The 17,139-nt window shown below is 33.8% G+C and overlaps 1 protein-coding gene and 1 pseudogene across 7 annotated transcripts; one reads left to right on the forward strand and one right to left on the reverse strand.

The window, feature by feature from the left end:
- Nucleotides 1–484: 484 nt before the first annotated feature.
- LOC115971690 (nodulin homeobox-like) lies at nt 485–11,433 on the reverse strand. Of its 6 annotated transcripts, XM_031091706.1 has the most exons (11): nt 11,315–11,433; nt 9,698–9,749; nt 9,394–9,522; nt 9,122–9,258; nt 7,679–7,762; nt 7,476–7,601; nt 2,488–2,706; nt 1,909–2,040; nt 1,671–1,766; nt 1,125–1,230; nt 485–775 (listed from the first exon to the last, which is right to left on the reverse strand). In XM_031091706.1, the coding sequence occupies exons 7-11, from the start codon at nt 2,515–2,517 to the stop codon at nt 762–764; spliced, it is 378 nt and encodes a 125-aa protein (XP_030947566.1). In that variant the 5' UTR covers nt 2,518–2,706; nt 7,476–7,601; nt 7,679–7,762; nt 9,122–9,258; nt 9,394–9,522; nt 9,698–9,749; nt 11,315–11,433; the 3' UTR covers nt 485–761. The 6 variants fall into 6 exon arrangements, with proteins under 6 accessions (XP_030947566.1, XP_030947561.1, XP_030947564.1 ...); XM_031091701.1 differs by lacking the exons at nt 485–775; nt 1,125–1,230; nt 1,671–1,766; nt 1,909–2,040 and adding exons at nt 3,525–3,625; nt 3,716–4,063 and having other exon boundaries at nt 2,523–2,706; XM_031091704.1 differs by lacking the exons at nt 485–775; nt 1,125–1,230; nt 1,671–1,766; nt 1,909–2,040 and adding exons at nt 3,525–3,625; nt 3,716–4,063 and having other exon boundaries at nt 2,523–2,706; nt 9,122–9,265.
- Nucleotides 11,434–14,147: 2,714 nt separating this feature from the next.
- Nucleotides 14,148–16,456, forward strand: LOC115971684 (annotated as a pseudogene). Its single transcript, XR_004087339.1, has one exon. The product of XR_004087339.1 is annotated as a pentatricopeptide repeat-containing protein At2g22410, mitochondrial-like (transcript).
- The last annotated feature ends 683 nt before the right edge of the window (nt 16,457–17,139 follow it).

A 17,139-nucleotide genomic window follows, 5' to 3' on the forward strand; every position in this document is an offset into this window, starting at 1 on the left:
AAAAATGGGTACTTGGGCAAGACCTGCTTCAGAGATCTTTCTTTAATTATCTCTTGAACATTCAACGAGAGGAGGAGGAAAAAAAAATAAAGGATCCAAGCCTGCAGCATGTGCTGTTGATTTGATGAACACCATAAAAGAGAGGTTCCATATTCCAGATCCATGAAACTTTTTCTTGTTTCAAGAACCAATGCTTCATGGACATGGGATCATGATTTATGGTCCATTTGGATTGAGGGGGAGGGACGGAGAGTAGAGTAGAGTAGAGTAAAATTGGCTCAAAATTAGCTTATTTTTAGCCAATTCTACTCTACTCCCCTCCACTCCCCCTCCTTCTTCCTTCAATCCAAACGGGCCATTAATCTTCTTTTCCTGGAAATTTCAGCTTTTCAACAGGCCAACTCTAATCAAAGATTGATTTTATAACATTCGCTTGTCTTTGAACAGGTATATTGATTATCGATACTTCAAAAATATAACTCAGTTATTAAAGGAAGTAGATGGAGGCAACCCAAATTAAGATATGGCATTAAACAAGAGGATCTTTGTACTGTTACAAATTTACTCACTGGGCACGGCTAATTCCCATCCCCATCTTCCCCCCTTCCCAAAAAAAAAAAAAAAAAAACCCTAAGGATACTAAACATCCTCTAAACTGAAAATTGAAAAAAAGGTACTGCTTCACAACCTGTTTCTACAAACTTGTACCTAAGGTAGTGCTGTCCTACATATACAAACGTGCAAGTTTAAGATTTTAGTCACTAGCTGAAGGCCCCTGCACAATGAAAAGATAAAATAGTCAAACACAGAATAAATGTATATGAACAAAATATTATCTACAGATATTATCAAGGAAATATTTCCCAGTGTAGAAACAATACAAGATCACTTGTAATCGAATCTAAAAAGATTGTTTGAAGCGACAGGTGGATAAGGCAATTTAATCATTCCAATTGAAAAAAATCCAAGGAATTTTTTTTTTTTTCCTAAGTTGTCCAATTAGGCTGATGTCACAAGAGAAAAAGTTTATGACTGGGTCCAATGAAAAAACGTCCATCTTCGGTAACTTCTTCAATCAGAGATGAGATGATACTACATTTGGCAAGGTATATTTTACTTCATACCTGATGTTCTTGATGCAGCTAAATTATCTGCAGCTCTTTCTGAATCTCCTGTCCTTGTCTGATGTTTGGGATCTCTACCAAGCTCAGTCTTCAATAACCCAAAAACCTGCTGACAAAACCATAGTTAAAGCAGCCTTTTCGCACAGAAAAAGAGTGTCTAGAAGAACAGTAGAATGTTCAAGAAGACAAAAAAGTGGACTACTGTCACTTGCATAAATGCAGTTTGCAGTCTACTAGTAATGAGAGAACCCAAGGGTTGAGGACAGAAAAGTTGATCTCCGCTTAAATTACCATCTCTTTTGGTACACTCAAAAAACCAACCTCGCGAAATGTTCCATAACCAGAAATAATTATGAAAAGAGGACCACAGGTAAAGACAATGAAGTGAAAATGATAATCATGTTAGATCCTCCAGCCAAAAACATAAAAAAAAAGGTTGGGTCCGTTGGTGAGCAACTTCAGAGCAAGCCACCAAGCTGCAGTACAAGAAGTTCTAATGGTCCATTGAGAAGGATAGCCCGCTCTCAGAATAATACAGGAACTTACCTCTAAAGCTACAGATTTTGCCAAATCCAGGCTCCCTGGTGAACTAGCAACGTCATCCAGGTAAGAGAGGCTTTCTGATTCACACAGACTCAACAGCTGCAAAAGAGGAAATGTGACTAGTTTCAATAAATGAGGTTTGTTTACAGAGGAATCACACAATGGGAAGCTGCAGTAGAATCTAAAGTAGCTGAAGCCTCAGAGTAGAAATTAACAGTAAATCTTCATCACCAGGACTCACAATTGATAGGACTTTAGCTTTCCGCCTAGATACAGCAGCCACAACTCTGGAGGATTCTACAAAAGGTGGTGTGACATTTAGCTTAAAGATGGCTCGCACCAAAAACAGAACACCACCCTTTTCACATAGTTCCTTAAAAAGTACCAAAACAAGAGTTTAATAAAATAACAACAGCTGTATATAATCTTTAAGAATCAGCCAAATAAGAAAATAGAATTGGCCAATAAATTTACAAGTATCCATTAAGTCAATTTTCAATAAGAAACCCATATATCATATGACCTTGAACTTGTTTAATAATTGCTACAATCTAAACCATGATTTTGTCAGCCAAACCAAGATTTTTGGCAATGCAAATCTCCCTGTTTGTCTCACTGCCTACTTGCCCTTGCTTGTAAACAATGCAGTTGAGAGAGGGTTATGTCTACACAGATATCTACCCAATGGTACTTCTGGTTTGAAAAAATGATGAACTCGTCCCATCTCTTTCCCTTTCAGCCAACTGATACAACATATAAGAGACCCCTTACATATCATTCACTGAAAACAAAAGGAAAAATAGAGTTCTGGCTTGGAAACCTTATTCCTGAGTAGGCGCTCCAGAAACATTTTTAGTTGGCACAATGATTGAAGAAACTGTAAAGAAGCCTCACATTGCTAGCAGAGATAGTTAACAATTTGTTCAGCAGTCAGATTTGATTTCATGCATGAAACAGGATATTGAGCTGACAGCTTGATGTCAAGAAACCTAATGGCTACAAGAACTGCTCCGAAAGCAGCATCCATAAATACGTCAACCTGTAGCACAAAGATTCATGATCAGTGACTGCATATATGTGTAAGCTTGCAGAACTTGATAACTGAGAAGGGGAAAAAGAAACCTAGCAAGAGCACAGATTAGACTCAGGAACTGATTAAAAATGTAGCTTAAACTGATGGAATAATGAATATAAAAAAGTTCCATTAACATGAAAACGGTAGCTTTGAAGAGAGATTACTTAAACTGAACCCTATTTCTATTAATAGCAGCTTAGGGTAAGTTTGGTTTGGCTTTTTAAAATTAGGCTTTTTGAAAAAGTGGGGTTTTCAAAAAGTGCGATATGAAAAAGTGTTTTTTGAAAAAACTGAGTATTTGATAAAAGTTGTTAAAAAGTGCTTTTTGAAAAAACTGAATATTTGGCTAGCACTTATAAAAGTGGCAATTTAAGAGATAAATTACCAAAAAGAACAATGTATATATAAGGGAGTTTATTTCATACTTAAATCAACTACTTCATATACTTACTAAAAAAAACTAATTAATAATAATAATAATAACAACAACAACAATAATAATAATAATATATTATTGGTATTATTTTAATAATGTTTGTGTTTAGTTCTTTTTAGTGTCATAATTCTTTGTTATTACCATTAATGGCTTTTTATCAATATTAATTAAATCTAAATAATTTTCATCATCATGAAGCACAAAATGAAAATGTAGAAAGATGATAAAATACATACCAATAATCCAAGTTTAAATTGTACTAGATAAAATGTAAAAAAATAATAAAATACATACCAATAATCCAAGTTTAAATTGTACAATATAAAAATGTAAAAAATTGTACTACATGAGTCCTACTCCAGCTGTTGCAACATTCCTAAACATTCTATCAAGTTGTTGTAGATTCTGTAGACCTTTATGTCGAAATTTTGAAGCTTTGGATACTTCCTACAAAATGTAATTGTCATTTCACTCATATTACAATAATATACATAACTATTTCAAACTAACTACATATTAATAAAATACTCAACTCACCTTCAACTTCATGTCCCACCAATCATCACTAGCATCAATCGTTTCCTTCATTGCATCCCAACCTAAATTTGTGTCAAGACCCTTCAATTTGTTCCACACTCTCCAATTTGCTTTTAACACATCCCACCTACATTTTAATTGTTCCTTATCATAGTTTAGACCGGTCTCATCACATACTTTGATTACCAAATTGCTCCAACCTTTGGCACTTAAGGCAGCAAAGATTCCTTTATCCCTAGCTTCAATCTCTTCCGCACAAAGGTTACAAAAAGTAGTTGTCCAACTTGGATCTCCCCATAATGCTCTTGTTTTGTTTGCCTCGGAGTTGGAAGTGGTGTTTTTACCCATCTATAGAGTTAAGCAACCATAAGAAATGCAAAAAATAGAATTTATAATATTCCAATCTAGTGAACTAGTTACAAACATGATCTAATAAATCCACAAAAAAAAAAAAATGCTGCCTAGTCTGAGCATTAAAATAGAAAGGGCTAAAGAGGAATCTCATCATGTCACAACTCACAAGAGCACCATTTGTACACTCACTAGTTAGTATACAGCCAGAAAATCGCTGCCATAATTGAGGACACTGGCCTCAAAGCAGTCAGGTTCATTGCAATAGACTACCCTTGAGAAGCCAAAACCTCCAATCAGTGAGTGTTCACCTTTAAATACTACTTTCCCACATCAAAAGGCATGGATTCTGCTAAAGTGCTGCTTCTTTCTTCTACCACTAGCCATTTTCTGCAACTATCACCTCCAACTTAAATGCTTCATTGTAGTCTTTCTGTGGGTTAAAAGCTATAGACAAGACTACTATCCAAGCTTTGACTTTTAGCTAGCAGCATGCCAACAACAAACTTTAAACATGTTATGGGTTTCCCTCATCTGAGCCTAGCGTACAAAACTCAACTACTTCATCAATAACTATTTTTTCTTTAAAAAACAAAAACAAAATAGAAAGACAAAAACTAAACCAACCCACTTGAAGCTAATTCAAAATAAACTTGGAAACTTCAACAACTTTGCTTTTCATCAACTAGTAAAAACTTATATGGTAATAAATAATATACGTTTCAACTGCTATATTAATCAAATACTAAAAAAGAATTAGGAGTACTGGCCAAGTCTTTCTAGAAGGTCAATGAAAAAGCTGTAAGAAGCAAAGAATAATAAAATGAAATACCCAGATATAAAGTGCAATCTTGCATGAACAAGAACAACTCAGAAAAATACTACATAGTTGGCATTCTGGGACTGATTTTCTGTGGTAACTAACATGCACAAACAAATCAAATTAGAGGCAATATTTAAGGCATGTAAACAAGCCAAGCAGAAACATGAAGCCATCTAATGAATGTTCAGAAAACATAGGAACTATTTCTCTTCACAAAACTCTCTCCTTCTCTTTCTCACGCTATTGCTATTGCTATTGCTATGTCTTTTTTTAGAGTTTCTGCACAACCATACGGCTTCAATAATAAACTCTTCTGTCAGAGGACAAGCATTTTCCAAACCATGACAATGAATCAAACACATACAAGACAACAAAATTGCTTTAAAAAGTCAAACCTGAAACAAAAACTAAAATACCCAATTCCAAAGAAGACCCAAATCATGCTTAAACTAAAATACACCATTATCTAAAGCACAAACACATTATACACTCAAGCTGCATTGGCACATGCACACCTCATTAGCTACACACGCATGCCCCATTAGCAGCAAACGCACCCCACATCAGCAGCCCACACACATATACACTTACACACTCCTAACATTAAGATGTGACACACTAACATGTATTTGCATCCTCAATATAAAAACATATAGGCTCCATGGCACATCTTTGACACATATTCTAGTTACCAGAACAAATATTTTGTTATTTCCTTTATCTTCAAGTTTACAACTACAGCCCACTGGTTTTGAATAGTTCAGTGAGAGCTGTATTTTCTGCAAATAACTTAAAGGTGGAGCAGGAAGCTTTCCTCCTGTTCTTTAGAAATATATGACTGAAAACAACCATATATCAAGTCCAAAAAACCACTTTGATCCTACTCCTTCACATCCAAACATGTCAGATAGGAAATCTAAAGACTCCATGCAAGTAAAATAAACATGTGAGGAACTATACCTAATAATGCATGGTTGCCAGAGCTTCGAATTGCAGAATTTCACAATGCCACTCACACCACCAGTATTAGTTAGCTGCTTAGGATTTTGTCTATGGTAACTTATTAGACAATTCAGTCAGCACCTTTGCCCCTAATTAAACCCAACTGAAACCTCTTAAGGTTGCCTTAAAAAACTTTAGCACAGAGAATATATTGTTCAAACAACTATCCTGCTGCCTCAATCTAAACATAAGAAAGTTCAAGGAAGTTGATGAACTAAAATTCCTTGTATGTCTATCAAGTTAACTTCAGGAAAAGAAGGAATGCTTTATAAAGTTCCCTATTATAGATTCTCTTAATTTATAAGGTACCCTACCATCTGTACTGCCCCACAGGAACTAAAATACCCAATTCCAATTCCAATTCCAAAGAAGTCAAACTTGAAACAAAAACTAAAATACCCAATTCCAAAGAAGACCCAAATCATGCTAAACTTAAAAAATCATATCTCAATCCAAAGTGACTTGAACAGAGAAAGGGGGTTTGGACAATTTTTTGTCATAAATTAAAAGGTGACTTGAACATGGAAATATACAAAGCATTTAAAGACAAAGCATCCACAAAAGAAAAAAAAAATACAAAGCATGTACCCACAAATTTTTTCAGTACCCAAAAGAGAACAAATAGATCATTAGCAAGAACAAATAAAGCATGCACAGATCTAAAATACCCAATTCCAATTCCAATTCCAAAGAAGTCAAACTTGAAACAAAAACTAAAATACCCAATTCCAAAGAAGACCCAAATCATGCTAAACTTAAAAAATCATATCTCAATCCAAAGTGACTTGAACAGAGAAAGGGGGTTTGGACAATTTTTTGTCATAAATTAAAAGGTGACTTGAACATGGAAATATACAAAGCATTTAAAGACAAAGCATCCACAAAAGAAAAAAAAAATACAAAGCATGTACCCACAAATTTTTTCAGTACCCAAAAGAGAACAAATAGATCATTAGCAAGAACAAATAAAGCAAGCACAGGTCTGAAAAATTTTCAACAAATATTTCAAAATCTCTAGTGGTACCTGGTGGTTTTTGGTAGCAAATCAGTGTTGCTTGGTGTTTTGTTGATAAAAAACTCTACCTTCAAAATGTTTTTCTCATATTAGATTAGACATAAATAAAATTTTTAAAAAAATATACAGAGACATGCACGTTGAAGAAGAAGAAGATTCAACGGATGACAAAGGCAAGAGAGACTTTTACTATGGAGAGGCTTGTAGCAGCACGGAGAGGGCAGAGCAGAGAGATGAGAGGAATGAGGAATCTGGCATGAGTTATCTTTTGATTTATCAAAGGATAAAGTTCGAGTTTTAAGTAAAAGAGAAGGGCAATTTGGTAATTGAACCAATAACTCAACGGTAGGAATTATCAACGCACACGGGCTTTTGGAAAATGCTCCTCACAGCTCCATTAAGAGAACGCGCATTCTCTTCACATGAGCTAAACGCAACTTTTTCTGAAAAGTTGCTTTTTAGCTTCCACCAAACACATATATTACATTTATGGTTTCAAAAAGTGCTTTTTGGGTTGGGAAAGCTAAAACAAACAGGCACTTAATCAAATCATGTGGGGTAATTTATACCTTAGGATGTGCAAGCAATACATGAGCAAGATCTGGCCATTGTGAACATATACACCCTGTTAATAGATATAGACTGCATGCCACCATTGCTGAATGCATAAGAGGCATGGAGTCTTTACGGGTTTCCTGCATCATGAAAGTAAGTCTCAATATATATAAGTAGTACAGGTGATAGACCTCAGAAGATGAGGATTGTGGAAAACCTGTTTATAACCACCAAGAACAATTAGCAAATAAAACACCAGGTCAAGCAGCTGCTCTGTCACCTTGACATCATCTAGCAAAATCTGAAACCATAATTCAAGCATAAGAATCTGGAGAGAATTTGTAGCCTTTAGAATAGCAACTGTTCTAGTGCCATGGCAAAAAACTCAAACTTTTGGAAAGAAAGAGATGGAGGTCTCATACATCCCAAAGAGACCATGAATAAGCAAAGTGAATAGCAGAAGAAAGAACAATTCAGCAATTAAACATAAATGAAAAATAGCATTCACATTGTCCCTTGTCATGAACAATCATTTACACAGACATTAACAGTAAAAACCCCAATTATACGACAATACTCTACTATCTTGAAAGGAAAAGGAGAAGGAAAACATTCGGTTAAGAATACCAAAATCAAGTTTTGGCATTATCTATATAAAGGCCACTATGATGATCAAGATTATAGAAGTAAGCTTGACCATGTTTGTTTGATTAGGTTCTAATCCAAGGTGGATGTTTGGTTTATTTCTAGAATTCTTATAAGAATTATTGATTCTTCCCAAGATATCCTTAGGTTTTAAATACAATGTCAAGCATTTTACTCATTATTTTTATAAGGCTTTCTACAAATAAATAATAACTAAAAAATTAAAAAGAATATGAGCGGTAAATTAAGTGAAATCTCCTAAAGTAATAGTCTAGTATAAACACATATAAGACCAAAATAATATATATATATATATATATTTATATTATTTAACAAGGCATCATGCATTTTCGATCAAAATTATTTATTTTCTTAAAAGACTTTAACATATCAAAATAGGAGACAAAAAAAAAAAAAAAAAAAAAAAAAAAAAAAAAAATTCTTAAATGTGAATTTAACCATATGATGAAAAAAGAAAGTTAAATACATAGCATAAACACTTTATTGAAAGAAAGAAAAAAGTTATATTGTAGTTGGTAGTAAATTAGGGTATAATTGTAACTTTTAAAAATCATAACTTTCCCAAGTCATGGGAATACAGATACCCACCTTTTTAGAGGGAATCCACATTCCCATGGCTTGAGAAAGTTCTGCTTTATTTAAACTAAAGTAACAATTTTACCGAATTAAATATATATTTGATGAACTAAAATATAAAATTTTCCAATAAAGCGCTTATGCTATATGATTCCTTGATCTATTTGCAACCAGGTAATGCTTGGGAAGCCTAAAAGACTACCCTGAACCAAATGACCAGATATTGTAAAAATAGTGAATACAGCTTGCTCAGAAAATCCATCAAGTCTCCAGACTCTCAACAGACATTGGAGCAATATGTAATAATATGTTAAGTCCTGAACACATAAGTAACAAACACAAGATTAATAATAATAGAGACATGATTAAAAAAATAATAAAAATTAAAAAAATCTTTAGCAAGAATTAGTATAGGAACCTGCTCAAGTTTAGCGTGTCAAGGTGCTAAATCACACAATGAATGTAAGAGACGAATGCCGGATAACAAGTATCTGAACAGGGTTTCATCTTTGTCAGATGACATAAGCACCACCATAAGGTGTAAGGGAAGAAATCCTGCAAGCTTCTCCATATCAATCTCAAACAAATCATAATCTAAGATCTCACATATTAATAAAAAGGTAAAAACAGGATTGCATATTGATGATAAATGACGACCATGATGCTGATGATAATGATGCATTATCTGACCTTAATTGATGACCCTTTTTTATTAAGGTAGTGAATAGTGAAGTTTTCGGAGTCCCTCAATAACTTATGAAGTTCCAGGGAGCTAAGCCCATGCAACCCCTTCACTGCTGAAATTAAGTCAATGGCTTCCTACAAATAAATTGAACTAAATTATGATGGGAACAGGAGAGAATATGAGTTGAAGAAACAGATTTAAATTTTAAAAAAAAAATGTAAAATAGTTAAATCAAACAGACAATCACAAGAAAAAAAAAGGATAGAAAAAAATATGCAGCCAAGTTCAGGTTAAGTTCAGATTACTTACTACTGCAGAACTAAATGATCGCTCTTCCATAGCAAGCATCATTCTTGAAAATCTAAAGCCAAGGGGAAAAACAATCACATAAGAAAGAGAAGTAGAGCAAGCAATCACCAACATGAGTTTAGTAAGCATAGGATAGTTACTATTTTGCAATTCAGGAAGGCAAAAAGCTTGATTATGTTGAAGTCACTCCGAGGGCTAAAAGTTGAGGGCAGACAAAGGGACCTAGTACAAGTAATACTTATCGAAATTTCAAATGTAAAAAGGAATCTGTAGGAGAAGCAACTCCCACTCCTTCCGATTATGAAATGATGTATAGCAACAATTGCGGAACTTGAGTTGCATAAAAGACATCAGATTTTTTTCTATTTGCAAGCAGGGTCCACGATGATTATTGAACCTCAATCTTCAACACTTAAAATTGGTGAAATTGCATGCATTCCACACTGGTGTTCTTGCAGCAAGTGGCATATTAGATAGAGCCTAGGAAGCATGAATTATTTCAACTAGCATTTATATATGTATTGGACACACATCCAATATGGATACTCTCACAAGATACTTCCTTAATTTTTTATAATTTTTCACTCCCTCTTTCACCCATTTCCCCCTCTATGAAACTAATAGCTTCTTAATTGGTTTCATCATTCAAACATATTTTGCACCTTTTAACATTTCTTGTTTATCTTTAAACTGAAAATTAGCATAATATTTACTTAGGAATGTTTACTTTTATATCAATTAATCGAAGCATCCATGACTTATTGTATACTAAATTCTCAAGAAATGACAAATCGCTGTGTTGGTATTGAATTGTATATGTATTCTGTATCCATATTGGTGCTTCCTGGGATATAAATCAATATCATAAGTTAACAATCACCAAATCAATCCACAAATGATTAAACAATCCCCCATAAGACAACAAAACTCTGCCACGTGTAGAGCCAGTCAAGCTCAAAAAACTCCACTAAATCCATTTACAGGGCACCGAGTCATAGATTGCATCCCATGAGAAACAACAGTGAGGAAATGCAAGTAGCAGTACAGCTACTGCATGCATATGGAAGTGCATTCACACCTAGACATGCAAATGCAAATAAAAATTCACCAAAATCAAATCTTTCCATTGGAAATGAGAAGTTTTACTCAAAACACACACAACCCATTACTCTTTAAGTATCAAAATCTTCATGTATATCAATTAAAACGCAATTATTAAACACTTGCCAATACATAATAGTCCCAAAAGAAAATCTAAAATGCAATATATAACTTTGTATCAAATTGATGCAGACTGCAAAATCCAACTAGCAAAACACAACTGAACTCATTAATCCAGTAATGACAAATTCCATAACCCCAAAAAAAAAAAACCAAGTAAAAAAAAAAAACTAAAACAGTATACAATAATTGAAAATTAAACTTGCAACTTCAATATACAGTAAAACCATCAAAAACCCACATCAGAAAACCCTAGTTCTGTAGCAACCATGTTGAATTGAACGTTAAAACCCTATAAATGCAAAGACTTTTTCAGAGGCTACTGTGTGAAGCGCACGGTAGAAATGGCTTTGAAAAAGTGTATGTATTTGTATTCAAAAAAATCAGAAACCTAACCTGAGAACCGTATCGACGAGCTTCGAGTACGAGATTTATATAAAGCGCCTCAAAAAATAAATAAATATTAAAAATTAAAAATGAAAAAGCAAGAAATTCGCGGGTATTTTTTTTTTCTGAGCTCGAGAATGAGCTTTGAATTGTAAAATGCAGTCCTGTTAAGGACTACAATGTTATTTTGCGTTTCAGGTTTTTTTTTTTTTTTTTTTTTTTTTTTTTTTTTTTAAAAAAAATTTATGTTTAGTTAATTAATAATTTAATACTAATGTGTTAGATTGAAGGCCTATTAAAGATACTATATAAAACTATATACATGTATTTGTGTATTTATGTATAATATATAAACTCCCAAAACAATTGGGTTTTTTTGGGATTATACAAATCAAGATTAAATTCTCTCAAAAAAAAAAAATCAAGATTAAATATTGAAAACATAGTTGATTTCTAATCATTACTTCTCAAATTATTAAATAACTATAAATTTCACAAATAAGTGATTATCAAAATAGTGTTTCCAAAATAATTATTATATCATGGTGCTTCATCTTATAACTTTATTGGAAGTTAACTTAATCTAATACTAAAAATAACGATAATTTTGGAGCTGATATTATAGGTTCAAATCCTATATTACTACTCCGATAATGGAGATTATTAGGTTCTATATGAAATAATATTTTGTAATAATGAGTATTCCTAAAGCCTTTTCTTGCATCTTAATTCTTCCTTAAGACTTTCATGGAATGTAATGAAGAGATATTAATTATCACTTCTTCCTCCATAATTAATTATAGACAATCATTAACCTCAAGGGGCCTTTTATTTATTTATTTTTAATTTTTTATGAATAAATTGTATTTTATTGAAAACTAAAAGTTGAAGCATAATATTTAATGTTCCTATGCTCCTATTGAACCACATTATTATATCATTTTTATCCAATTTGGTCCATTTTGGTCTAATTCGGTTCAATTTAGTCAATTTTGATACACTTACTTAAAAATATGGAAAAAAAGAAGGAGACAAATTTGCATTGAGAGTAGCTATTCTAAATTTGAATTTGTTTAAAAATACAAATCTCTCGTTTTATTGAAAACATGATACCAATTTAACAAGCATACTCAAAAAGCAAACTCAACTAAGGATAGACACATAGACTCTTCATGAGGCACACCAAAGTTTGCCTTACAAAGAGTCATTGAACTTCATATTTCCCACCAATCGAAGAATCACACCTCATTAGAGAGGATTCGAATGCCAAATTGCCGTAAATCCAAGAAGTTCTTTGAATCCATAGATTATAGACAATATCGACGAATGCCAATCTACTAACACATGACTTCATGCTTTTCCTTTGCAACGAATAACCTTGATACTACCAAGCAGGTGGTCAACCAAGCCATAAAGGCATGCTGAGACATAGCAAACTTCTGTCAAATGAAGTTGACCCACTAAGAGCATCTCCAACAGATTCTCCAAATTTTTGTACTATTTGGAGAAAGAACAGTAACTTTTACATTTAACTACCCACTTTTTCAAATCCACTTTCCAACAGATTCCCTATCTCATTTTCTATCTCATTTAAATATTATTTCTTCATTATTTATTTAACCTTTCTTTATTCTTTTTTTAATATTTTTTTATTCCTTCTCTATTCATTCCCAACAGCTATATTTTTCAAATTCCCAACAGCTATATTTTTAAATCTCCTAACAATAATATTTTCAAAGCTACACACACAATCTGAATGAAAGCCCTTATATATGGGCAGCACATACACACACACCTTCTAAATAGTAAATTCTAAAGCCTTGCTCGAACAACAGGCAATTTTGTAAGAGAACTGATTGAAGGAGATGGAGCCAAGTCACTAGATCTGTGTTGCTTCAGTTTAACCTGGAATAATAAAGCTCAAATTGGATTAGCGTCAAGGTCGATTTTATGGCAGCCTATTACACACCATGTTCAATTGAAATTTTATCAATTTTGGCAAAATATTATTGCTATTTTGGTTTCTTTTTTACAATTTTCCATGTTCTACTTAATCAATCCTTATATAGTCTGTTAATTTATTTTCAACACTAAACAACGTTTTTGAAAATCTTATGAAGCTTTTGTATGGCATTACATCTTTTCAAGTGTCTTTCTATTCACCTTCTCCAACCCTGAATTTGATATTGTATTTTAAATCTTAGATTCTTAATTATATGAGAGCCTGCAACATTTCTTATATTTAGAATTACTTTAAAGACTTAGTCATTTATAAAAGTGGTTTCCCAACTATAAAGGTATACATATGACATAATACGTTATCAAAATAGATAAATAAATATATATACACATACTACATAATATAATATGAAAGTTTTGCTCATAAGAATGGTGCTGTTCTAATCTATTTAATGTAAAATACATAAGTACAATAAAACAAAAATGAAAGAAATTTTTTAATTTTTTTATAAAGAAAAATGAAATAGAAATAGTTGTACTGCATAATTAAAACAAAACTAGAACATCTTGTACATTAGCAAATTTCGCATCCTCCACATATTTTTTTTTTTTTAGAAAATTTCAACTTATGATGTGCACTCTTGATAATGGTTATTTATTATCAGACTAAAACATCAATTATTCAACCATCAGAAATTTTACCAGTTGAGCTAATTAAACTGACTTCATCGTCCGCATTAATAAAAGGATTATATAAAAAAAATCGTTAAAAAAAAAAAAAAAAAAAAAACTATATAGCCAGCTCCAAAAAAAAAAACCAACCCCTAACAAGTATAACTATTTGACAAGCTTTTTGTTGCTCGAAGGCTATACTATACTAGTACTTTACATGAAGCCAAAGATTCGAGCTTCACATGAAACCCCTTCTTCCTTCTTCTCAAAACTCGATCTCACTACTCCTCTCTGCTCTCACTCTCAGATCTCAACTACACCTCCACTCTCTCAGCCTCAGGCCATTCTCTTCAATTTCCACCAACAAAGCCAAATGGAACTCAACCACCAACGTGATCATCACCAACCCAACTCTGCTAATCATGGAGTCATGCACCACCATGCTCCAACTCAAACAAATTCAAGCCCACATGACCCGCACTGCCCTCATCACTCACACTTTCCCTGTCAGCCAAGTCCTAGCATTTTGCGCTTTAGCTGATTCTGGTAACATTCGATATGCCCGTGTGCTGTTTACTCAGATTGAAAGACCCAATACTTATATGTGGAACACTATGATCAGGGGCTACTGTAAAGCCAAAATTCCCACCATTGGGTTTTCATTTTTTCGTCAAATGGCTCGAGAATGCGTCGAAATGATCGCCGGAGCTTTGTTTTTGCGCTCAAGGCGTGCGAGCAGTTTTGTACAGTTTTAGAGGGGGAATCAGTTCACTGTTGGATTTGGAAGATGGGTTTTGATTCGGATTTGGTAGTGAGAAATGGGTTGGTTCAATTTTATGCTGAATGTGGGTGTTTGAATTTTGCACGTGAAGTGTTTGATCGAAGTTTTGAAAGAGATGTTGTTACGTGGACCTCGATGATTGATGGATATGTGGTGCATAATTGTTCGGAGGAGGCATTGAAATTGTTTAATTCAATGTTAATGAGTGATGTTGAGCCAAATGAGGTTACCATGATTGCTGTACTTTCAGCGTGCTCCCTAAAAGGGGACTTAACTATGGGAAAAAGTATCCATGAGTATATAAAAAAGAGGAACGTTAATTATAGCCTGAATTTGCAAAACGCTATGTTGGATAATATGTATGTAAAATGTGGTTGCTTGGTTGCTGCTAGGGAGGTTTTTGATGACATGAAAATTAGAGATGTGTTTTCATGGACTATTATGGTTAATGGGTATGCTAAGTTTGGTGAGTTAGATTTAGCAAGGAAGTTTTTTGATGCCATGCCTGAAAAAAATGTGGTCTCTTGGAATGCAATGATTGCAGGTTATTCTCAGAATAATCAACCAGAGGAAGCATTGAAGTTGTTTCGTAACTTGGTGGGAGTTGGTTTGCATCCAATAGAGAACACATTGGTCTGTGTGCTCTCTGCTTGTGGTCAACTGGGTTCTTTGGATTTGGGTCAATGGATTCACCATTTCTATATTAATCAAAAGCTGATTCAACCTAGTGTGATCCTGGCAAATGCATTTATTGACATGTATGCTAAATGTGGGAGTATTGATGCAGCTGCAATGATTTTTAATGAAACGGTGGAGAGAGATTTGGTTTCTTGGAATTCCATGATTGCTGGATATGCTTCTCATGGACATGCTACAAAAGCCCTTGTCCTTTTCAATGAGATGATTAATATGGGATTTAAGCCTGATGAAATCACATTTGTGGGTGTCTTATCGGCTTGCAGTCATGGTGGTTTGGTTTCTGTAGGTCGAGAATATTTCAAAAGTATGAATAGAAATTTTGGGATAGAACCAATGGTTGAACACTATGCTTGCGTGATTGATTTATTTGGTCGAGTGGGGCTACTAGATGAAGCTTATGAATTAATAACAAAAATGCCCATGGAAGCAAGTGTAGCTGCATGGGGCGCCCTTCTTAATGCTTGTAGAATGCATGGGAATGTTGAGGTGGGTAAGCTTTCTGCCTTTAAGCTTTTAGACTTGGATCCTGAAGATAGTGGTATCTATTCATTGCTTGCAAATATTTGTGCTCATGAGAGAAGATGGGTGATGTAAGGATGGTTAGAAGTATGATGAGCGAGAGAGGGGTTAAGAAAACTCCTGGTAGTAGTTTGATAGAGGTAAAGGGTGAGTTTTATGAATTTTTGGTTGCTGATGGATCACACACTCAATCCGAAGATATTTATAGGGTATTAAACGAAATATTTTTGCTGTCCAAAGTGGAAGACTCTGTTCCTGATACTAAACTCAATTCATGAACTTTAACATGTTTGATGCATTATTTACAAATTGAGTGACCGACTCGTCAAGATGAGGGGTCAGGGTTGCAGAACATGCATGAACCATGAAATCAAGGAGATAAGACACCAAAATTTGAGCGACTGTCTTGGCTTATAGACTTATAGTGTAAACCAAGGTCCTCAACTTGACCCATCTAGACTTCCTCTCATTCTTCTCTGGTGGAATTTCTGATTCTCCCAAACCTATCTCTTCAACTTCCCTTTCTCTTCCTCACATTGGCTTATAATACGCTTTGCACTTAGAGGCATATTATTCTTCTTTTTCAAGCGCACATGAATCACGTAACAGTACTTGACCTGCCACTACTGGCGTGTTAATTGGGGAGGTCTTGAGTTAACTCTTACGTTCATTACCTAAGAGTGGCTTTGCAGTAATAACTAATAACTGTGTTGAGAGAGAGAGAGAGAGAGAGCTTCTTAGAGGAGCCGGTAGGTAGTGGAGGAAAGGGCATATCATTCATTGCATCCCATAAACGACCGTCATTTTCTCAACAAACAAGGGTCTTTTTGTTATCACTTGAACCCCAACACAAGAATCATCTTTACAAAACTACACACCATTTTTTTATAAAGAAAACTGACGCATTATCTTTGGAGTTTGGAGGTTTAACCTTAAAAGGTTGTCCACCATAATTTTTAGGAATATTTTATTGATAATCGTCTATCGCTTGTTACCAAATAATTGGTAAAATCTAATGACTAGGAGTAATGACATTTTTTGCAGTGTTCTATTTCTATTTGTAATCCAACTTCTCCTCACCTAGTATCTTCTTATCTCAGAAATATAATAGTTAAAGTTTCTTATCGTTGAACAAAACACCTAGATTCAAACCTTAACTACATCAAAAACCATTAAGTCTTGTGACATGATAATAAAAAACAAT

Source organism: Quercus lobata, chromosome 12, assembly GCF_001633185.2.
Source record: "Quercus lobata isolate SW786 chromosome 12, ValleyOak3.0 Primary Assembly, whole genome shotgun sequence".
NCBI classification, from domain to species: domain Eukaryota; kingdom Viridiplantae; phylum Streptophyta; class Magnoliopsida; order Fagales; family Fagaceae; genus Quercus; species Quercus lobata.